The 23,602-nt window shown below is 48.8% G+C and overlaps 3 protein-coding genes across 5 annotated transcripts in view; all 3 read right to left on the reverse strand.

Annotated features, from left to right (window-relative positions):
* Positions 1 to 17: 17 nt before the first annotated feature.
* On the reverse strand, positions 18 to 6,195 carry MIF4GD (MIF4G domain containing). Of its 3 annotated transcripts, none has more exons than XM_062010970.1 (6): positions 6,112 to 6,195; positions 3,878 to 4,014; positions 3,284 to 3,393; positions 2,815 to 2,970; positions 1,849 to 1,941; positions 18 to 972 (listed from the first exon to the last, which is right to left on the reverse strand). In XM_062010970.1, exons 2-6 carry the CDS (start codon positions 3,957 to 3,959, stop codon positions 745 to 747), a joined length of 669 nt encoding a protein of 222 aa, XP_061866954.1. In that variant the 5' UTR covers positions 3,960 to 4,014; positions 6,112 to 6,195; the 3' UTR covers positions 18 to 744. The 3 variants fall into 3 exon arrangements, with proteins under 3 accessions (XP_061866954.1, XP_061866953.1, XP_061866956.1); XM_062010969.1 differs by lacking the exon at positions 6,112 to 6,195 and adding an exon at positions 5,844 to 5,935; XM_062010972.1 differs by lacking the exon at positions 6,112 to 6,195 and adding an exon at positions 5,143 to 5,595.
* A 3,816-nt stretch (positions 6,196 to 10,011) lies between these two features.
* SLC25A19 (solute carrier family 25 member 19) lies at positions 10,012 to 15,115 on the reverse strand. Its single transcript, XM_062010967.1, has 7 exons — positions 14,957 to 15,115; positions 14,697 to 14,844; positions 14,028 to 14,183; positions 13,081 to 13,251; positions 11,972 to 12,155; positions 11,264 to 11,394; positions 10,012 to 10,223 (listed from the first exon to the last, which is right to left on the reverse strand). Exons 2-7 carry the CDS (start codon positions 14,820 to 14,822, stop codon positions 10,023 to 10,025), a joined length of 969 nt encoding a protein of 322 aa, XP_061866951.1. The 5' UTR covers positions 14,823 to 14,844; positions 14,957 to 15,115; the 3' UTR covers positions 10,012 to 10,022.
* A 1,164-nt stretch (positions 15,116 to 16,279) lies between these two features.
* GRB2 (growth factor receptor bound protein 2) overlaps positions 16,280 to 23,602 on the reverse strand; it is a 49,328-nt gene continuing 42,005 nt past the window's right edge. The window contains exons 4-6 of the mRNA XM_062010730.1: positions 21,458 to 21,580; positions 19,967 to 20,135; positions 16,280 to 18,584 (exon numbers count right to left, since the gene is read on the reverse strand). Coding sequence (XP_061866714.1) covers positions 18,399 to 18,584; positions 19,967 to 20,135; positions 21,458 to 21,580 — 478 coding nt within the window. The 3' untranslated portion in view covers positions 16,280 to 18,398. The remainder of the gene's footprint in view (positions 18,585 to 19,966; positions 20,136 to 21,457; positions 21,581 to 23,602) is intronic.

Raw genomic sequence — 23,602 nt, forward strand, 5'->3', positions numbered from 1 at the left:
AGAAAGCAGGGCACATGTCAGTGGAAAACTTTTTATTAGAAAAAAGATCCTTCAATAAACTATTTTCTTTCCTTTCTTCCTGTCCCATTCTAATGAGAAAACATCCTGTAGCTGAAACTCACTACACTCTGAGAAATCATGGCAGTTATTGTGTAAAACTTAGAAAACCTGTTCCTAGCTAGATGTGCTCAGGGTCCTGCTGCACCTGTCCTGCTGCAGGCTGCCCTGTGCCACTGGTGACCCCAGGAAGAGGCTGTGTGCATGCAGGTGCAGCCAGTGTGCTAGAAGGAGTCTGGGAAAAATAGCACTTGGTTGAGCTGTTAGAGCCAGGTACAACCTGAGATGGGAAAGATTCCCCCTCTGCCTCCTGCAGCTCTTGCACATCCTTGGGTGAACCAAAAGTGTTCTCAGCCTAAACTGTGCTTTTCTTAACACTCATATAAAATGCTGGTCTGGGCTAGAATCCTTCCTTACCCTTTGCTGGAAGCAGTCCAATACAAGACAAAAATCAGTGGGAGAACTTGCTGGGTTACATGTGTCCTGCCCTTCCCACCTCTCCAGACCTCCAAAGTCAGCCTAGCACCAGTTGCAGCCTGACACTTCTGTGCCCAGAGGCTCTAGTCAGTATAAATCCTATTTACAGGAAGCGCTAGAAAAATACTAACAGGAAAAGAAATTCCAACTTGGTATGAAGCTTGCTGGTGAAAGTGCTGGGGGCATCTCTCTACCTCTGCTGCAGAGAGATCAATCTGTCACTTCGCTGTAATAGTATTTCTGGGCAGCATCTGTCATCTTCCAGTCAGCAGCCCGAAACTCGATGATCTCCAGGAGCAGGAGCTGGGACAGGGAGCTGAGCCCCTCCTGCAGCAGGAAGCCATCTCGGAGCAGGGAGAAGAGCTCGTCCATCCTCTGCGTGTTCATCTTCTCCAGCTGCTCGCCAATACGATGGAGCTGCAGGACCAGGCAGTCCACCTTCAGAAGGAAGGGAAAAGGGCTGAGTACCAAGGGATGAGAGCTCTGGCACATCCCCAGCAGCCACTGAGGGACGAACTCGTCCTGTTCCCTGTGTTCTGGATTTCCAGCAGGCACCAGTTCTGCTTCCCCCAAGTCACTGTGACAGGAGGGAGGAGAGGCCCAATGTCTCTTGTGGCAAAAGCACAGTAAAAGCACACCCTGAACTCCCTCCTGTCTCAGACAAAACTGCCACAAAAATGCACCTGCAACAGGTGACAAACATTCATTTCTGCAGGATATCCATGAGGTGATGGCGAGGCTGAAACAAGGCCAGAGCAAGGAGGTGCCTCCAAGAACAGAGGGAAGTGGTTGGAACGTGTGCTAAAGCTCTTGGAAAGTTGGTGATTTGCAGGAAGGAGAGGCACTAACTGGGTCTTTAGAGAAGAAAGTCAGTGGGCTGCAGGGCTGGGAGAGTTGGGCTAAGATGAAAAAAAACCCCAAAGGGCCAATCCAAGGGCCTCTGCATTTTACAGGAAGCCCTCACCTGAGGGGTAACTCAGCCATGCCCCACACCCCTGAGGGGTAACTCAGCCATGCCCCACACAGGCTCCTACACACCCAGATACATGTGAAGCTCCAGAAGAGCCTTTTCCAGCCTGTGCTGATGAGGTCCCATCTCAGCCTTCTCCAGGCTGAACAGCCCCAGGTCCCACAGCCTTTCCTCATAAGAAAGATGTTCCAGTCCCCTGGTCATCATGGTGGCCCTCATTGGACTCTCCAGTCTCAGCTTTCCTCTGCACCAGGATGCAGAGATCACACTCCCCTTGGGCTGTGCTTTCTCCTGGTCCTTGGCAGGACGACAGGCACATTAGCAGCCCTCTTCCCTGCACTCACCTCCTCCTCCTTCCGCAGGCTGTCGGGCTGTGCCATCCGGAACAGACAGTCGTAAACAGGGTTCACCAGAGCCATCATGGGCATGTTGTTCACCTGTAAGGAGGCAGGAGCCATTGTCAGCTTGAGGCAAGAAAGGGAGGAGTCTGCAGTTATTTTAAATAGCTGTTGCCTTGCTGCTCTTCAAAGGAGAAGGCAGCAGAATAGTTGTGCTGCCAAATGCTGTATTGGTGGGATTTACATTGGAGACCAGACGTTCAAGTCTCCAAGAGCCACAGAAGATGAACAAATGATGTAAAAAACAGCTATTTTTAAATGTAGGCAGGTGCTCATGGGAAATACACTTGTTGCAACAGCATTTTTCCTACCTGCAGCTCTATTTGCATCATTTTTGCATCTACTCCAAGCAGGTATCCAAGCACACACAGTGCAGTGAAGGCTTGCACACAAACTGTCAGTACGTGGGCTAGAAATTACATGAGCACCCACAGGTGTCCCCCAGGATCTCATAGCAACTAAACTAGCTCAGTCTGAGACATGTGGGAACCAGCAAATCACAGCATGGTAAGGGTTGGAAAGGACCTCTAGAGCTCATCCAGCCCAATCCCCTCTTAAAGAAGGTTCCCCTTGATGGGTGACACAGGAATGTGTCCAGGTGGGTTTGGAAACCTCCAGACTCCACACCCTCCCTGAGCAGCCTGTGCTAGGGTTCCATCACAAACCAGGGGATTTCAAACACCAGGTACAAAATGAGAAAGCTCAGACTTTGTGACTGATGCCAGAGACAGCTCTGCTTTGTTTGCCTGTCCATAAGTAGCATCCTTGTGCTGAGAACCAGCTCTGGCCCCCACTGCTGAGCCACGGCCCTGGGGCTCCATCCAACACCCCTGCTCTGGCATCTTTGGACACCCAGGCCCTTCTGTCAGCCCGAGGCAGCAGCCTCTGGGTGCTCCTGCTCCAGCTCCTTACCCTCAGGTAGTCGAAGATGTTGCAGATGAAGGTGACGTAGCAGATCCAGGCCTGGAGCGAGCGGGCGCGCAGCTCCTCCCTGTCCTTGTACTCCTGCTGCAGCCGGTTCAGCAGGCTCCTCCGGAAGATGCTCTGCCCAGCCTGTTTGCTCTCTGCCTACGAGCCCAGAAAAGCAGGATGGAGGGATAAAGTGGGGGTGTGAGGGGGCAGGGGGATGCTGCTACTTAGGTGATGTGGGACCACACAGATACCCTCCTGTGATTGCCCCAGAGAGGCAGGAAGGCTGCAGGTAACTGCCTGTGCTTGCCAGACGCTCACCTGGATGCTGCCGCTGCACGGAGCAAGTGGCAGAAGAGGGAAGCTGGCTGAGGGGTCAGAGCACAGGGCTGGGGTGAAGCCTCTCCTGGCCCAGCCAAGGACAACCCACACAGCTGAAGTGTTTCGCTGTGTGGTCACGTGGAGCTCTCACCTGGATGATGGTGTAGCAGATGCGACCTGCCTCCTTGCTGAACACACAGTCTTTGAGGGACTGGTCCACTATAATATTGGCCACTTTCTCCAGGTCCACGTTACTGGGGTCTGCAGAAAGGAGAAACACTGTCAGGACCCAGCACCTTCAGTGTCCTGCTTGCTTTAGAGTACCTAGAAAACAACTAAGGATGGCACAGGGCCTGGCACAATCATTTTATATGTGCAAACACTCATGCTCCCTCCCACATCCCTCTCACACACATGGAATGGAGATCCCATCTCCAACAGAGCATGGTTTTCCCATCATGATGGCAAAGTGATGGAGGAAAGCAAGTAATCAGGGAAGCAAGAAGTTGACCTGAATCCGAAATCCCAGCACTTCTTCAAAGTTGGGCCAGTGGGAGCCAGAGGGCAAGAAGCAGCAGGGAAGTCCTTCCCAGAGAAGATTCACCACTGGGACTCAGGCAGGGATGAGCAGCATTTATGAAACAGCTTTTCTACACTTAGCAATTGAGTTTCAGAGTCAAAGCATCCAGCCTCATCTGCCAGCCAAGCAGTGTGTGGAGGGGGAGCCAGTAAAAAGCCTGCTGACCTTTGAGGGCTGTTTTCAGCAGCTTCTGAGTCTCAGTGTCAAATGACTGTATTTTGTACTCTTCTTTGCCCGTTTCCCCCATGACTGGCTTCCTCCAAAGGCAGGAGTCAGGGCAACAGATGGGCTAGTGACAGTCCCTGGGGAAAGAACACACAGAGTTTAGTTGGAGAGAGAGCCAATTGACAAATGCCATCTAGTACAGGAGCACAGGCTGTTCTCCTGACAGCTCCCCACCCCAGGAAAACTCCCCTGTTATTAAGGCACTCAGCTCCAGCCCTGGATCTGAGCAAAGTCTCACTCCCACATCTTTTGAAGACTTGCTTCCTACCAGCCTATGACAGGACTCCATCTTCAGAGCCTTTACACTTGTGATATGAAAAATGTGTTTCAATCTGTCAATCTGTAGGTTCAAAGTGGACAGCACACCAAGGCAGCCCCAAAAATACACTGATCTCCTCTCAGAAGGCTTTCCTGTGGCTGCATCACAGAGAAGCAGCCATGCAGCCACTCCCTTATGCCTTTGAAACACTAGTTCAGCTGGTTTCACACAAAAGTCTGAGAAAAATCAACGCTGGCACCTCACAGTATCCAGCACACACTCAGCAGAGTGAGCAGAGCACTTCTAGAGCCAGGCTCCTGCAACCCCCAGCAAAACACAGCAAGCTCTGCAGTCAAATCCCCAACAGCAACAGCTCTCCTCTCACCCTTCTGCAGTCAAGCACAGCTCTCTGCAGTACCAATGGTGCTCCTAAAGAGTCCCTAGATTGATTTCCTTCTGCTTCATAGTACAGTGAAGACACCAACAAGGTATGAACAGCCCAGAGAGGGAGGGCTTGCTTTGGCACCCACACGAGGTAGCTGCTGGATGCAGAATGCCAGGCTGGCCAGACCCACAGTGCAAACAGAAGGCAATTGGTCAATTGAGTTTTGCCAGCTCATGGAAATTCCTCAGCTGTTACTCACCCCTCTCTGCAAACAGGTCCCTGCCCAGAGGAAAGCCTTCAGCGGCATGGGACAGGATGGCAGGCAGCCCAACGCCTCAGACACATCACTTGCCACCAAGCCATGGCACAACGTGTACTAACTGAGAGCAGAGGAGCTCCTGGTGGGTAGAGGCTCTGCCATCCTCCTGTGAGGCTCAGGGCAGACCTTGCGCCCCTGAGATCACAGTCTGTCCCAAAGCTCTCCCCCCGTGCAGTGTTACCCGCCCTGAGACCTGCACAGGGTTCCTCCCCAGACGGATTCACAAGCGCTCCGTGCCATACCTCACTGGCAGACTCCTTCCCATCGGACCTCTCCTTCCCCTGCACTGTCTCTCTCCCTCCGTCTTTGCCCTCACGCCCTCGCACAGCGCCAGCAGAGCAGCCGTGTTCCACCGGCGGCAGGAGCCGTGGGAAGCGCCCGAGCCTGTCGGGCAGCGTCAGTGCCACCGCCCCGGAGCGTCCTTCCCCACGGCCCCCGCGACGGGCAGGTCCCGCTGCCAGGGCCGCCTCGCCTGGTGACAAGGGCTGACACCGGGCACAGCACCACTTGCGGGTGATTCCTCTCGCTACACGGGCTGTGCCAGGGCCTGAAAGGTTGGGGTCGGCACCCTCATTCAGCCAGTCCGTGTGCCGGGGCCCTACCCTGCGAGGCTCACACCTGGCAGGTCGGGCTGGACGTGCCCCGGCCGTCACAAGGAGGAGAAGAGCCACGCGTCTCCTCTGCCCCCCCGAGCATCAGCGCTACCAGCCGCCCGGGACCCCCGTCCCATCCCCGCCGAGCCGCGGGTGGAAGCCCCAGCGCCGAGACGCCGCCTGCCCGAGGCACCGGGGACACCGCAGCCCCCGCTGCTGCCTCGCCTGGCCGCGGGCGGCACAAGCCGAAGGGCCCCGGAACGGAGGCGGCGGCGGATCCCGAGGAAAGCGGCTTCCCCGCGCCGTGCCCGCTGCCCGCGGGAGGGGGAGCCGGCCGCAACCCCACTGACCTGCCGCCCGCCGGCTCCTGCGGCCGCCGGGGCATGGCCGGAGCGTCCCGGGCCCCGCCGGCCCGGCCCCGGTTTCCTCTTAGGTCATTTCCTCGCCCGAGCCGGGGGAGGGCCGTGCCGTGCCGGGCCGGGCCGGGGAGCGGCGGCAGCGGCGGCAGCGCCCCCGCCTGTGCGCGCCCGTCCCTGCGGCCGCGGGGAGCCCCTGGGGAGGCACAGCCCGGCCCCCGCGCACCCCCGCGCACCCCCCGGCTCTCCAGGCAGCACTCACCCCGCGGTGCGGGTCGCGGTCCCCGCGGGGCTCCCCCGCCACGCAGCGGCCGGGCTGTCCGGGTGCAAGCCGCCTCTCATCCGTGCCCCGCTCCGGGCCGGGACAGGCTGCTGTGGAGAGGCGTTATAAAAAATCAGTGTAAAGAGGAGAGGGCAGATGCGCTAAAGCACCTCACGGGAGCCGAGAGGGGTGGAACACGCTTGAGGTCTTTCCTCTCAAGTCCCGACCACTTCACAGGGGAAGGCCCCTCGGGCGGCGAAGCCTTCGCAGCATTTAGAGGGCAGCGGTGCAGCCGGGCTGCTGCAACCAGAGAGCCTCAGCAAACACAGCACGAGCACTTTGGGCACATTTTTCTGCAGTGCTGCGGGGCCCAGCCAGATACAAACAAAGCCCCAGCTCGTCCACCGTGGGCACGTGGCTCAGGACCCACCACGGCTCCGACAGTCCCCCTGGGCCCTGGCTGCACAGACCTCCTTGATGCAGTTCTCAACAGTGATACCCAAAGCCCCAGCGCAGAGGGGATGGGATGGATGGGAAGCTTTGTCCACCCCACCCTGGACCCTGATTATCCTCCCTCTGAGGCGGCAGGAGGGCCACGGTGCTGCAGGGTTCAGCTGAGCACATGCACTAGGAGGAAAGGAATAAACAAACTGCTGCCAGACAGGAGCATAACAAAATATTTAATGTACCTTTTCTCCAAGGTAGGCACTCGCTGTGATCAGATGGGTTCAGACAACAGCAGCTATGAAAGATCCACTTGGGCAACACAGCAACACTCAGCAGAGAATTACAGTCCTACATCACCAGAGAAACTGAAACCTACAGTAAATACAATCTCTTCCAAGCACGACTGTGAAACATTCCGTTCTTTTTAAGAAGTGCTGCTATGCAGCTGAGGATCCTGAGGAAGGCCTGTGCTAGGAACCCAGCGAGCAGTGCTGTGGGCAGCCCACAGCTTGTGCGTGGACGTTGTCGACAGCGGGTCCCCATGGCTGCAGTGTAGCTCATCCCAAACCCTTCGCCTGCTAAAGTGCTTTTGGACGTTCTAATGGTGAAAGGCACTAGAGGAAAACAAGTGCAATCGCTGAGCAGCTCGTGAGGTGGATTCCAGGCAATGCAAATCCCCACTGATGGGGTGACATCAGAGTGCAAGCCCAGCCATGCCAGCGGGTGCAGTCTCACAGTCACTCGCCACATCCAGCCACTGTGCAACAGCTTCTGAGAGCAAACCTGTCTCAGCATACAGGAGAAGAAGGTGACTACAGACCTCTTCTGCTCCTCTAATTCCAGGAAATTTGATTTGCCAGAGCAGCAGAAATCAGACCTGTCCTCCTAGTGCTTCATACTAAACCAGTCACATTCCCAAAGAGGAAAAGACACTCGTCACAGTCTTTTCCCCAGCAGCAACTCCCCGCGGGCCAAGCACCTGCCACAAGTTATGAGACATGCTGCTGAGCAGAGGTGATGGATGAAGCAACCAGTAGATCCAATTTCTAATCCTGTACAGTTTGTCAGCTCTTTCTCACTCACTAGAAGACCAGGTGCCTTTGTGGGCCTGCAGCAGGTTATGACTAGCAGTACAAAGGGGTGCCTAAACCCGGCTGTGGGCCAAAGCCCGTGTGGCTCTTCCACAGCCTGGGCCAGACTGGCACAACTCAAACTCTGCCTTTGCTACCTGACCAGCAAAGCAACTCACCCCCTATGCCAGGGGCTGCAATGCTGAGTTCCTAACCAGGTTCCCCACCTCCCTTTTTGTGCAGTTTAATGGCAGCTCTGTGACAGAAAGAGGAAAACAAGAATTTATAGACAGAGTGGATGAGCCCTGATTTCCTATGCAAGCCTAGGTCAGCACAGAGCATTTTCTGTCCCTGCTAACCATGACAACATTCCTCTCTACCAGCAGCCACAAGGCAGTAACAATCCAACCTGTTTGTGTCTGTTTCAAAACAAGATGTTCCTCTCCCTCAGAAGGATGCCATGAGGTGAAATTCATTACTGGTTATGGTGTCTTGGTAATAAACAAAGGTGAAATACTGTTCAGAAGATTTTGTGAGGATCCCAGAAGAGTCTAAGTAATACAGGAAAATGCCAATAGGATTGAGGAACTTTGAGAAACTTTGCTCCATGTTCTTTGCATTTTCTTCTCTAAGTAAAACTGCCCTTTTTTAGAGTACAGACAGCTAAGCCCTCCCTCTTCAGGGCTCATCTTTCAGCCTCCTGCCTGACTCTGCTCAGTGATTTTAATTTTACATAACTCTCACAGTCACCTGCAGTGAAACAGCCACTTTGTACTCCAGCATCTCAAACAACAGCAGACACAAAGATATTCATCCCTGGCTTGTGAGGAATCTCTCTGGGTATCTCAGCCAGCAATGAAACAGTTGCTCTTTAGAAACAGCCTCTCACAATAGTTCAGGGTAAGTGACCAATGCTGATAACGCTCAAAAATCACCAGAAGTTGCATCAACAGAATGGAATTGGTCACGCTGGAAAATGGCCAGGCCACTTGGGATTAACACCCTGAATATTGGCAGAGCTTTTCCTGGCTCTCTTCTTTGAGAGAAGAACCATCAAACCATCCTCTAAATAACTGCAGCTTTCTGCCCTACTCACCACGTGCCAGATGACTAACGTGCTTTTGTGTGACAGTGGCTCTTCCTGGGAAGTCTGCCCTCCACACCCTGCTCAGCTTGAAATAACAGAGAATAAAACAGAAGGAAGAAAGTAATTTTCCTCTTTTCCCTTGTTATATAAATCAGGGTTGTTGGTTGCTTGGTTGGGTCCTTTTAACCATCCATAAAACCTTTTACATTCCACAAAATCACTTCTTCAGCTCCAATTCCATCATCCTTTTCTTGCCAAACACCATGCTAAGCCAATCAATTCCAATCTGAGCCCTCTCCCTTCAGCTAGTTATCTGTTAGCACCACTAGAGGATTGAGGTTCAGAAACGCTCGCTAGAAACATTCAAAGGTGGTATTAAACAGACATTTACTAGTTTCCACAGGACTTCTCCTTCATTATTCCAACTTAAGAGTAAATATTTCTAAATCTCTATGCAGCATTTGTTTACTTGCTGCACTGAAGCAAAGAACCCTGAAGTAAGAACTGGGCTTGTGCGTTGAATCTCTTTAGAGAGGAGTTCTTAAACGGCAGGTCTACTTGTAGAAAGCATCACTGAGGCAATGCAAAGCCCTAAGAGATGCCTGGTGAGACACACAGGAGGATTGGGCACTTAGAATACATTCAAGATCACCAGAGTTAAAGGAAGAGCTAGTTTGGGTCACCAGTAGAAGATTGCGTGTGGCTGAGAATGTGCAGCCAGGGAGTGGTGATGGAAAAGCAGAAGCTGTCAGCAACACAAATGAAACCCGTGGGTCTGTGCACACTGAAGGGGTTTTAACTGACTTCACAACAACAGGACAGAGTTGTCTGTTCAACATGGAGAAAAGAACACGGTGCAAACAGCAGGTCATAGAGAAGGAAATAAAGCTGTGCAGATGCAGGCGTGGGAAGGGGTGTTGAGGTGGGGAAACAGCACTGGCCAGGCCACGATGTTGCTCTGTGATTCAGGGCAAGCACAGGAATCCATCCACTTCACCTGGTGCCTCTTCAGAGCATAGCCTCTGCTAGGTAGTTGTCTGCTTGGTTCTAGTCTCCCCTGACTAAACATGTGCTGATATTAGAGGAGACAGAGAAGAAAAGGGCTCAGTTGATCAACTCCCAGGTAAAGCAGTTCAATGCCTTCAGCAGAACTGCAGTCGCCTTCTCCTTCTGCTTGGTCCCAGGAGGTGTTTTCCTATGGGCTAGTGCAGCTCTGGGAGCTCTGACATTTCCAACGTGCTGATGACAGAGCAAAGCCATCAGCTTCCCTTCCTCCAGAACACAACGTAGCCACACACATGCCCCTTTCAGCTTTCCTTTCTCATAGTGCTGTCAGTGGTCTTCAGGGCACACAGGAGGCTGCAGAACAGCTCATACCAGAAGAAGACAAGTCCAGTAGAGAGAGCAGCCTTCAGCAGGCTGGGTGAAAGGCCCTTAAAGAACCCACCTGGGCCCTCCTCTCGCATGATCTGCCTTATGCAGTCCAGGAGACCCCGATACATCCGTACCTGGGGGGAGAAATCGCAAGGTTACACAAGAAAACTCCAGGACAACTTACCTGGAAATGAACACAGAAATCCCCAAACAGAAACGTGACCCAGACATGCAGCCTTGAGATGCCCTTCTGGCTGTTACTGGAACTAACTGGGAGCTTCAGAGAGACAGTTTGGGGAGAGTGGGGTAAAGGAAAAGCAGCAGCTGATGCAGATCCTTAAACAGCCATAAAATCTTTATGCTACATCAGCATGTGTTGTGTGTGCCACAAGTCCGTGAAGCAATTATTTCAGGTTCTGCTGCTGCTACTGTTTTCCATCCCCTTCACTCTCTAAGGAAGGACAAATTTCAGTTTTCTGACAGGAAGGAAACACAGTTACAGCACCTGCAAGTCTCTAAATTAGCTATCTGCATGTCACAGTGTCACACTGCAAAGGTTTAAGATCTTGTGACCCATCAATGCTAAGAACAAATTCTGTACCTCCCTAAGAAGAAGAAAAGCATCCAATGCAATGGGTCACAACTGCAAATTCCTATCTGGGTTGGACTAGATCATCTCTAAAGGTCCAATCCAACCCCTATCATTCTATGATTCTACAATTCTGGTACATAAGACACATGCTGAACACTTGGTGTCCTTGTATGACAACATTAACTGCAGAAAAGGATCCTGCCAGGCAGGTGATCCCAGCATAAAAGCTAATGTCATCCTCTGCTAGTAATTTGGTCTTGAATCACAAACGCCAGGCTGCAACTAGAAAAGTAAGGTCAATCAAAACCCCTTTGCCTGCCTAAGTCATCCCCAGCTCTGAGACAGTCAACCTGATGGTGATGGATGGCAGCGCACAGGAATGTCAGCCAATGAGTAATCTATTCCTGCTATTAAGCAAGACCAACACTCGGCTCCCAGAAGTTCCCCAGGAGCTTCTAATCCAAATCTGAATCCAGCAGGTGTCACTGGAGAATCATCTCTGCATTCTGGTGATGACTGGCTCTGGATTTTCTTGCTGTGATTCCATACTTAGGAAAACCAGTCAATTCCAGCATTTCTCACCTGCCCAAAGGCTGCCCGGGCATGCTCAAAGCCACCCACTTGCAGTCGTTTTTTGAACAGGTCAAAAGGGTAAGTGAGGGTTTTGCTGATGATTCCAGCACAGCTGCCACAAACAAGGTTTTTAACGTTGCCTGAGAAGCAGAGAGGGGAGAGAAGAGCAGGGAGGAGAGGAAAAAAAGGATTAGCTGTGGTTAAAGAGCCACACGAGGTAAGTTAAAGATCACTGCTAACAAGCAGTGAGGCCAAAAAGGCCCTTTAAAGTTACATCACCTCTTCTATATAGTTTGGGCCATAGAACTTCAATCTGTATCTTCTGCATCAGGTTCACAATGTTCATTGGAGCTGGAGTGTAACAGCTCATTTTCATTCATTACACTGATTTATGCTTCTGCTCTGCTAAGTGGCATTGCACAAAAAATCCCAGTCACCAGAGAACCTGCCACTAGTGGATGGAAGAGTGTTCATGCTCCCCAAGTGAAAGGCCAGTCACTGGAAATCTTGCACTCCTGACTGCTCCATAACAAGAGTTGTTAGAAAAACCTCACTGTCTTACTTTTGCAATACTCGTGCAAGAGTAATGATGAGAGATGGGCAACTGAGATACTTTTCAGATGTTGCACTGAAAATTGAGCTTATGTCAGTCTCCCAAACTATTATCCATCCCCTCTTCCTCTCCAGATCATAGATGTCACTCTCTCAAGTGCTTACCTCCTTTCTTTCCTTCAGCTGGAATCACCCATTCAGAAAACTGCTGCAAGATGTTGTAGAAGGAGAACTGGAAACCAGCATATGGAAAGATGGCAATGATAGTGGGGGTCAAACCTCTGTAGAAAGTCCAAGGCCCTTCTGTCTGGTACATGGTCACCACTGCATGGCGAAGGCTGTGATAGACCTAGAAAACAAAGAAGAGGCTGATTCTCCAGTGGCTTAAAACCAGCAAACCAACAGTCAGGTTATTTCCCAGTAACCAGCACAGGAATTTCCCACTGCCCAAAATACAACTAACTGATTTTCAGCAAAAGTGATGAGCTAAGTGGTACCTTCAACATCATATTATCAGCTAAGCCCTTATGACCCTAAGTAAGCTGACAACTCAAATCCACCTCTGAGACACAAGAGACTAACTGAATGAACCATTGCTAGCTCTGCATGGAAAGGCCTGGGCTGACATTGTACCGCACATCCAAGCTGTGCTTCCGAAGGGAAGAAACAAGGCACAGAGCTGTGAGACCACTTGTGTCACAGACATGATTTATTTTTCTCCTAGCAGCCCTGCTTGCTCCATATAATATATATTGTGATTCTACTGCTGGCTAAGTCAAACCCCAGAAATGGCTCTGATACAAACCCACATGAGTCTAGCTATTACAGACCTAATTAGCATGCAGACCAAGTCTTGCATAAATAAGAATATGAAACACAGGTGAAAGGTGATTGGCTTCAAGTATCACCCCCATCATTATCTAAACACAACTGTGCAAGTGGAAAGTTTCAAATATTTGACAGACTGGGGAGTGCAGTCTACAGTGAAAATGTAATGAAAATGAAAACTGAGTTATCCTGTTAAGGACAGTTTCTCCTTTCTGGATCATCTGTCAGGAGTTAAACACAGGCAGGAACAGTAAAACATAATTAAGAAAGCTGTGTCAACAGCAGGGAGGATGACTTGGCAACAGTGCAAATGTTGCCCAATAACAGCACCTGCTCCTTTACGCTAACCCACAGACTGTTATGTGCACTTCAGAACTCCTGTAGTCACACAGATGAAATACTGCTGCTGTGGATGAGGACTCCAACCACTGAACCCTCAGTCATACCTTGGGCTCACCCTGAGCAGCAAAGCGGGTGCGCAGCGTGTCGACGGGTTGAACGGCAGCAGTGGCCGCGCAGGCAGCCAGGCCACCGCAGACGAAGTGCACGAGGGAGTGCCGGGCGCCGTACGGGGTGACGTTGTGGGCCAGTTTTGTCAAGCTCTCAAATGCCATGAACTTCCAGAAACAAACACAGGCAGGTCGAGGAGTCAATCCTTATCTCTGACATAGATCTTCCACTACTCTCTAGTTTCACCACAAAGAGCTCCACTCACTGCTTGTAATCACCTTCACTGTCCTTCAAAAGTCCTCCCCAGCTTGCAACATGCTGGGCAACGTGCTCAAAGAATAGCTTGTAAAAATCAGTAAGAAGCCCAAGGAATGCTTGGGACATTCTGCTCTCTGACACTTCATCTTCCCCTTAGAACTGTGAAAGAAGTAAATGTAACAATCTACGTGCCCTGAAGAGCATTTGCAGTATATTACAGATAAGCTGTTCATTCCTCTTTCAGCCACTGCTCATAAAACATGCTGTTATTATTTACAAATTCAGCATAACAATACTGTGTGAAACATCAGCAGCAGCTTCACTGATGTTTTCCTAACAACAACTTAAGGCAACAACGTGAACAAAAAAAGCACAAAACTTACAAAGGTTTGGAACATGAACAGCTAAGCCAAGTGTCAAGAACAAACAGGGCCTGTCTATGACATGAGATATGGACAGCACTCAGCTTGCTTTAGCTGTGCTCCAGGCAGGTCAGGATGTTCAGCAAGCTCAGGAATATTAACTTAGGAACTATACATCAGCATTATACAACTACACATCTTTGAGACTGAAGCTGGCTTGCATCAGCACAGTGTAAACCTGGACCTTCCTGCACCTGCCCATGCAGTGTCTGAGGAGCAAAGCAGAGTCCCATGTACGTACAGATGATGTCTGGTCATCTCACCTGAACAGCTCCGTAGCCAACTGAAAGGAGCTGAGCAGGAACATGGCCCTTCCAGAAGGCTACCAGTCCCTCTTCCTGGAAGATGCGCCACACAGCTTGTGAGATGCCGTGATACTTAGCCCCTGGGTTTCTGGAGGAGAGCTGCTCGATCTGAAGCTGGAGGAAAACAGAAAATATTTTGAATTCCATGTCATGTTCCAACAAAGTTCAAGTGTCCCACTCAGGAATTCACAACCCTGTCAGCCAGCCAATGCTAAGAGATGATACTCTGCCTTCCCCCAGAACCACATCTAGAACTGACGGGGATGTTATTTACGTAGGGCTCTAAAAGAACAAACACATGCAGGAAACAATGCAAAGGTAATCGTTTGGGAAGATGATGAAATTCAGTTGGATAGTGAGATCATTCAAAAAACATCCAGAGAAAGAACATAAACTATGAAAAACACAAGATCCCATTCAACACACAGTTAAGTTATATAAACAGAAGCAGAGGACATAGGATAGCCCTGCTACCTTGCATAACCTTTACAGAATGTAGGTGAGAGCTGACAGCAGATTTAGTGCTCTCCGATTGCACAAGTGACATCTTCATCCAGGACAAGATCAGCTCCACTCTGTAACCGGCTCTTTCACCCGCTGTCCCCAAGCACACCATGAGGAAGGTACCTGAAAGCGGATCTTGACGACATCCAAGGGACTGACAAGGACCCGAGTGACCAAGCCAGATGCCGATCCTGCTGCAGCCGCTTCTACCGTGGACACGCACTTGGCCTCAGGGTCATAGCCGACCATGCCTGCCTGGCGTCCCCGCAGCCTGGGCAGGGGGATAGGGGCCCCAGTGAGCTCTCCCCAGCCAAGCGTCCATAGCCTCACCGCCCTCACCTCACGGACCCCCTCATCCCACAGGCCCACACCCCCGCCCTTACCCCAAACCTCTTCCTCACGCCAAAGGCCTCACAGGCCGCCTCCCCACCCCGCGGCAGGCACCAGCGTGGGTCAGGGAGCCGGTGCCGGGGGGAGCCGCCGGCGGGGGGCTGTTGGCGGCCCGAGGCTGCGGTGCGCGACCCCGTCCCGCCCGCCCGCCGCCGCCTCAGCCGCGCGCCCGCCGCACTGCGCCTGCGCGCCGCGGGGGCCGCTGGGAAATGCAGTCCGGCCCGCGCCGCCGACATGGAGGCAGCGGCCTCAGCGGCTGCTGCTGAACGCGCCGCCTGCAGCCTGCGCCCCCGCAGCTGCCCTGCTGTGAAACAAGCGCTGACTGAGGCTTCCTGTGCAGCCCGCCGCCGGCTTCGCCAAGCTGCTGCGCAGGAGCAGAAAACACCCCTCACAGAGCGAGCTGCTCACAGTAGCTCTTCCAGCACCGCCTCAGCCTTGACGCTACAGTCACCGTAGCCACAGACATTTTTCTTCCCTTCGTAAAGCACAAGCAAAGAAAGGTTTTTCTAAAGGAACCGTTGAGTAGATAGCTGAGGTACAAACACAGCAGGCAACCCTGAGCAACACGTTCTGTTAGAGCATTATGGAGAAGCCAAAAGTTCCAAACCACACTGTTCCTGCAGTGAGTGTCCTGGCACAAATGACGAATGAAGAACTCACCATGGGAATGAATATCCAGGCGTTTCTGGGCAACCATAGACTCCTCCACTACATCTGCATTTGAGTATAAAAACTAAGAGAAACCCTTACAAACAACACAAGCCCTCAGGTGGGCCTTCTGAGCAGTTCTCCAGGAAACAAAGGTGAAAACTATACTCCAGGCACCGAGCAAGCAGAGCAAAAACTCCTGCCACAGTTTGAGCCACAGCTGCTGTGCTTAAACACACCTGTCGTTCAGCAAGATGCTCCAGCAATAACTGGTCAATCATTCTCCATCACTGGCTCCTCGTGACATTACAGCCCATACCATAGGGGCACATGAGCAGTCTGATAAAACAGCTTAGAAAAAAGCAAGAGAGAAGTACTGAATTGCCATCCTTCCCCTTTCAGTTGACAGATACGTGTTCCCCAGTCCTAGAAACAACATGATAATTCCTTTCCCCTCTCCTTGCTATTCGTAACGGCACACATACCAAGTGACACATCTCCCTGCTGCCTTTGCTTGAACGTGCAATGAATTCAGGCAAGCACCCCGAGACTGAACTACAATGCTAAAGAGTCTGAGCACCTGAGGCCACAGCAATTAAATATCCTGTAAATTAGCTGAGTCAGTCATAGTTTGGTTAGTCAACTGAAATAACAGACAGATGCCCAAGTGAAGAATTCAATGTATATTTATTATTCACAGTTAATTACTATCTACCAAATGCTGCTGCAGAGTTAAAGGATTAAGTACATAGGCCTTTTTTATTTAAACACTGATTTTTTTTTAATATATATACACACACAAGACATATGTCTGCAAGGCTGCATGATATACACCAATTCCAAAATAAGGAAACAATCAAATGGTCCAGGTGTAGAATGCCATAGATTCCTTTTCCAATCACTTTACAAAGAAGGAAGAAAGTGAGTGACAGCTAGCAAGGAGAGGGGGGAGAAAGGAATACTCTACAGGATAGCTCTCTCTTTCTGCTGGAAAATTAAAAGTGTAAGGCAGAGTCCATCTCAGGAATAAAACATCTGTAACACTTAGTACAAAAAAAGGCACCCTCCAACAAAGATTGCCCGTGCTGAGGCAGGGCAGGAGGAAATCTCCGCTGCGGATTTTGGACTCGTTGGTGGGGTGAAGGGATCCAGCCAAACGGGCATCAAAAGGGAAAAGAACGCAACTGAAGATTGGCACAGAGAGCGGAGAGGCTGGATTGCTTTCCTTTCCTTTCCATCCAATTTCATGTCACACGGCTCCGGTGGAGGAGCAAATGGCCACAATAAATGCCATTATGGTGCGGGGTGGGGGTTACAGTCATCACACAGCCTGCTGTGAATGAGGAGCGGGGTGGGGGGAATCTACTTCAACAGTAACACTGACCTGAGGAGGGAGGAGAAACTGGAGAACAGTGATGCCAACCCCACTTTTCAAGAGCAACACGACTGCAAATATTCCCTATCCAGGCCAAAGAGACAGGCTGATCACATGCATCATGTAGAAACATTCACTAATAGCATAAAGGTTTTTTTTTCAAGCACTATTTCTTGAGGTTTCTCTGCATTATACAGTTTTCCATCAAAGGAATGTACATCTTGTAGGACATTTCAGGGCTATTTTTCTCAAATTCCCCCCTTAACCCTCCCTCCCCAAAATATTCTTCCTCATTTTCCCTGGTCATAACCTCCCCCTTTCTCTTACTTCTTTTGAGGCTCCTGGTTGCAGCTCCCCACCTCTGAGCAGCCTAAGCTGCCACTTGAACGCCTTGGTTTTATTTTCCTCGGAATAAGGGAAGTTGAACAGTAAGACAAATCTTAAGATTAAAGCTCCATCTCTGTTTGTAGATTCTTCTCCAATGTCCATTGATAAAACCACCCTCCTTTACATCCTTCCCCCAGAAGTATTTATTTACACATAGGCAGAAAAAAAACCCCTCTGAAAATCTCTGGACTGTCCTTTTAACTTAAAAAACAATAAAAAAGAAAATAAGGGAAAGGCACTATGGAAAAAATTACAGAATGTGCTCAACCGTACACCTTTAAGAAAAAACAAAAAAGCTGTCAGCACAGCGTTAACAGACTTCAGTTGTACATTGGAGTTTCTCAAAGCAGCTCTGTGACTCAAAAGAAAAAAAAAAAAACAGAAGAAAAAGCCACACAACTCTTCTCCTTCCCCTGCTTGGAAGCTGCTGAGCTTCGGAAGAAAGTGTCGAAGGAGAAGAGACAATAAAAATTAGGTTAACACCTCATCTTTCCCAGGCAAGAAGAGCTGAATGTTGAAGGCAAAAGCAGAGACTGATGACTTTTGTTTTTTTTTAAAGGCAGGACTGTGGATTTGGTTCTTCTCTCATGTCCCTTCATGTCAAATGAAGACCGTTTGCAGAGAGAGGAAATACCAGCAGAGTTTCTCCCTTTTCCTTTAACTGCATGGCTAGGACTTTATATGGCATTAAAACTTCATGCACTGATGGACAGAGGAGGAGGGGGAAACAAGAAGAGTGAATGAAAGGGGGTAACCCAGGAGCAGCTGAGGAAATTTATTTTCTCTCTTTTTTTTTTTTTCTCCTTTTGTTTTTGTTTTTAAGGTAAGTTTTGGTGTGTAAGTTGAACTCTGCCCCCCCCGCCCCTGAAGTTCCGTACTGAGTGAAGGAGGATCACCTCACGGGGAAAGGTGACTCAGGTTTTATCGCCGTGTGATTTTTAGGTCACGGGCTGCAGTTAGGCTCTGTATGTGTATTTACTGTTTTCTTTCTCTGGTTTCTTTAAATAATCTCTAATATTTTATCTCTAGATGTTCCGGTTCACTGGGGTCACATAGTTGCGTGGAAACATGCCCGTCTGTCCGTGGCAGGCTCCCTTCCACCAGTTGGGGTCAGAATTGTCAAGGACTTGGATAAAGTCTCCGCGGCGGAAGCCCAGCTCTCCTTCCTCCTGGGGATCAAAGTCAAACAGGGCCTGAACGTATGTTGGTTGCTGAAAGGGGGAAAAGGAAAACAAGAGATACACAAAGTGAGAATCAGCCAGTGCACTGGAGACAACAGCTCCCTTGGGCAGGAGCTTAACTTACACCAGTCTAACAATAAACACGTGGGCTGTTTTGTTTCCCTGCAAGCCAGCTTCCAACATCTGTAACAAGTTGCTAAAATAGGAAAGCACAATCTACAGAAGGCCTTAGAAAAAGCCAAGTTTCTGTTGAAGAGCTGAAATAAAGATAGCAGATGACTCACATGTTTTCCTAGTGTTTTCCTTTGTGACCTACTGTAAATCTCTATGACAACACAATACTATTTTTTGCTTATTCATCCCATTTTCATCAAGTGACAGCATGAATATTACTCATTTACCTAACACTGTGATAACAAAAGTTCTCCCTAAAAAGTGGATGTTGACATTTTACACATTTTCCTTAAAACTCTCCAATATCAAGAACTGTCACAGAGCATTTCGCCTGCTCAGCAAACAGTTCCATTCTTACAGAAAAGCTATGGCATCATTTAAAATGCATTTGCATTCTTCATCTCCTCAGGCTAGGAAGGTATCTTCATGCTTGTCATTTGCAGACAGTTGTTTTCTCATCTTGTTTATCAGTGATCCCACAGTGAACAGCCAGATGTTAATTCAGACAAACTGTGCCAACAAGTGCCTGTGGCACCTGGAGAGCAGTAAGAATTCCACACTCCTTGTCTTCAAGCTAGAACTAAAATGCTGTGCATGGAAACACAAGGTTTTATCCTAAATTGATATAAGATCCAGTTACATGCAACATAACATTCTGATTACCCTGGGAAATGGACCAAACCAAAGAGGCAGATACACACAAGCTACTCTGCTGGCACTTAGCAATAGCTTTCTGTTTCTCCTGACAGTAGCGAAATCCAAAGCAGAGGCCAGAGATATCCCATATCCTACAACCTGGAATCATCTGTGCAGAAAAGATCAGTATCAAAGCTTCACTGTACTGAGGGGTACAGTTCTGCCTATAGGCCAGTGTAAAACTATCTTATCTTACTATGTCTTAAAACAGGAGCAATTTCATTTTTAATTCACAGAAATCAGATGACCTGCCTGCAGCAGTTCTCAAACATTGAAACAAGTGCTCAAGCAGCAATAATAACACTTTGTCAGAGGCTGAAGGGGATGACTGGGGAGTTTGCAGGTAGGTTTTGCACAAACACCCAGCTTCCAGCTTTACCAGTGTAATGCTGGCTGCAAGATCTGAACGTACACTTCCATAGACAAGCAAAATGTCACTCAGCTTCTTTCCTATCCCTACTAATTTACTCTAAGATGCATTCCACTTCAGACTGTGGTTGCAATACCCTAAACAGTGCACTCTGTGAGGCTATTTCTCTTACCTGTGGCACCTGTTCAATGTCCCGGAGAAATATTTGCTGGTTCCTGGAGACAGATGTGGATCTGTGATAATCTACCAGCTCGTTCAAAGAATTGAACTTCACCACCCAGAGAAAATACTTGCCAGCCCCATCTCTAAGCACTTTGAAGTGCTGCACATCATTTCCAAACCTGTGTGGAAAGAATGAATAAAAAACCCCCCATGTTATTAGCCACCAAGTACTCCTCTTTTGGGACTGCTGGACCAGAAATTGGAACAAAAAGGTCTTTCAAGGCACAATGAAAACCAACAATGACACTGATGTACCAATTGGTTGCTGTAAAAAAATCATCTGATAACCACTTGTCAATTGTACTTTGCAGAAGTCTGTGATGAGAGACAGAATCCAAATATTTTAGTAGAAGCTACTTTTGCAACAGTTTTGTTCTGAGTAAAGAGGAAGCCTGAAGAGCTCCACTGAGATTTTCCAGATCAATGGCACATTGGTATTTTTACTTCAGTCTAGAACACTGAAAAGAGAAGACAACTGTTCCCTACTTGGCATGCACAGCTTCCATACAGTGCCTGGAAAAGCAGACACTACCCTGGCTGCAAAAATAACATGAAGCAACTCATAAATACTGCCCCTGCTCTCCCTTCCTCAACCTGAGAGCTTCTCAGCATGCCAAATCCTGCGAGATCACTGTTTAGGAAAAAGACTTTTCTAAATTAAACAAACAGGAGAAAAAACGAACTGAGAAATTACCACCAGATGGCAATACTAAGCTAACAGGCAGGCAGAGCTATGCTAGCATAACTTTGTTTCTTAAAAGAGTGCACTTTATGGAATGAAGCTGCCATTCATATCTACTATTGTAGTTCAGATAATCATAGCCAAGACAGAGAGAAACATCTCTGAAATAAGTAATGCAGTTTGTTGGCATGACTCAGTGCTGCTGTACAGGAGGACAAAAATTGGGGTTTTGTCCAAAACCCTACATGACCAGAAAAGAAAATTGCATTGAGAGAGATCAGACCAAAGAGGTCTCTGTCTTCACAGCTCCATGTCCCAGTGGTAGACAACGTGAATATCCCCTTAGCATTTACCAAACAGACATGAAAAACCTATTGGGAAGTGTACTACACAGAGAGAGAAGACAGAGTCATATCTTGTACTACAGAAGAGGAGTGGAGGAGGATGTACACACTGGGCACTTTGTGGCTCTAAGGGGGAGAAATGGGATCCACAAACTAACCAGCATATAGTGCCTGGGACTACATGTGCAACACCACCAGGTCAGCCCTGTAGGCTCACTACAAACCAGAGTCAGTCTATCTGTTTGTTCTATTGTAGAGGGAATAAATATCACCAGAAGAACAGGAATGCTAGAGAGGCACCTGGAAGATTATTCCTGTTCCTCAGCATTGACAATCACCTGCCCTTTACTCACAAGTCCAAATGAGCAGTAGATGGCCTGATTATCACACAGCATTGCTCCTGGGCATGACTTACTTGACTGAGAGGGAGAAGTCCCCGGGAGCGCTCTCGCTCTCCCTGATGAGGAAGGCACCATCGTGTCTCTGTTTGCCTAACATCTCTTCAGCCTTTGCTCGGGGAATCTTTCCAAAAAACCACCTGTGAAGAGAGGAAAAGAAAACAATAGGAAAGTTAATCATTGTAATCCTTCATCAAAGAGCCAGATGCATCTCTGTTTCATCTCTGTTCACAGGGAGATGAAATGATTCCTAACAGAAGTAACGACCCTGCATCTCACTGCCACTCCAATACAAGCTGATGAACCAGTTTTTAACCAGTTTTTTATTGCCTTTTCATCTAGGCAATGAAGCAACAGTGACTTGATAAGCAGTTGCTTGCAATAGCCTTATTTCACCCTATTTAGTAAAGCAGAGATTTTGCAAGAGTATAATCCTCAAATCACAGGATTTCTTTCAGAAGTGGAAAAAAACTTGCTCAAAATTTAATTAATTTTATTCACATAGTTTTCCATCCTATTGTATCTGCAGCTTAGCTTAATAAACATCCCAAAAAGAACTTTGCTTCACAGCAAAGTGCTGCTTCATGAGACTAAGATGAACGCTGTGGGAATTGGCTACAACTTTGGCCAAAGTTAAGCATGTTAACTTTGCCCACAGTGGTGTGCACTGATTATCTTAGTAATCAGGCCTCTTCACCTAAAATCAAATGGTTTAAATGCCTAGCTCAAGCAAGAAACTCAAGTCCCTTCCTCTGTCACTAAAGAATCAAATCTCATGTCTCTACACGCAAAGTTTTAATTGTCCAAACTATATGATGCCATCAACTCAGAGACAAAGGAGTCCTGCACTGGTGGTGTGTCAAACTTCCCTATGACATAGCAGCTTTTATTTCACTGTCAGTACCCAAAGATAATCAGTGAGGGAGTAATTAGAGTCTCCTTTGTTACATATGCTTCTTAGAAGCCACCCATGCCTTAGTTATGATTTGCAGAGCAGACAATAAAGTTAATTGACCTAAAGTTTACACACATGTTAAGGAACATCACTATTTCAGCAGGTAGGAATGGGAAACACTGGGAGTTTACTCACAGGTTTCTCTTCAGAGATCATCACAACTGTAGAAAGATCCTGTCTATGGACTGACCCATCCTGCACACGTGGAAAGTGCATTCTGTATCAAAACCAATTTCTAGTCCCGTTTAGATAAGACACAACTACTTCAGCAGAGACAACGAGTAGCTTAATTCAGCAGCTGGTTGTTCCTGCAACTCAGAGTCCAATTGTTCTGACCCCTACTACAGAGATGTGGTCAAAGACAGGTACAGTGTCAGAAAGCTAAGGCAGGTACCAGGAGCAGAGTTACAAGCAAATCAAGTGAGAAAAGTCCCCTGAAGGGTGTCTCCCCTTCATTGCAGAGGAGTGCTGAGCTGTGAATGCAATGCAGTTCGAGGAAAGATGCTGATAAAACTTGTTTCAGCAGCCTGTTTTCTTACTTCTCCTACAGTCAGGACAATCTAGCAGCTTTCACATAAGCAGTCACACGAAACAGCTGCACATTTGAAACACTTGACAGCTGCACAGAAGTCAAAGGCACAGACTGACCATCTCCATGGCACCAAGGGTGAACCTACCCCAGGCAACCAGATTATCAGCACTGACCAAGAGCCCCTGGTCACGAGATTCTTACCCACATTTCCATTTGCATTTCCAGACTAACCCAAGATTAAAGGCAAACAAGGGCTGAGTGGTAGGTCACATGGCGTGGGAAAAGCAGAACCATCTCCACAACCAAAAAGTACAGCTTTCAGTTCTGAGTAACAGATCACACAGGATAAAAGCACTTACCACAGCCTACAACCACGCAGATGATTGACCTTAAGGAGAGCGTTTAGTAACACGAGCTCCACTCAAAGTTTACTTCCTACAGTGGAAGATTTGGTACAGCAAGAAGTTGTTACAGAGGCCTCCCCGAAACAGTCATTCTTAAAGAGAAGTTGAAGCTTTTACCAAATCACAAAGTCACTAGATCTTCCTCTCTAAGAGGAAGCTATCTTGAGAGGTGAAGGACCACCAATTACTTGGTTACCAGACTCCAGCTACTGGCACAGCCCTTGCCCCTCTCACTGACTGTCTCTAGTATCTGCTCACCATAGGAGGCTAC

This window comes from Colius striatus, chromosome 18, assembly GCF_028858725.1.
Source record: "Colius striatus isolate bColStr4 chromosome 18, bColStr4.1.hap1, whole genome shotgun sequence".
In the NCBI taxonomy this organism is placed as follows: Eukaryota; Metazoa; Chordata; class Aves; order Coliiformes; family Coliidae; genus Colius; species Colius striatus.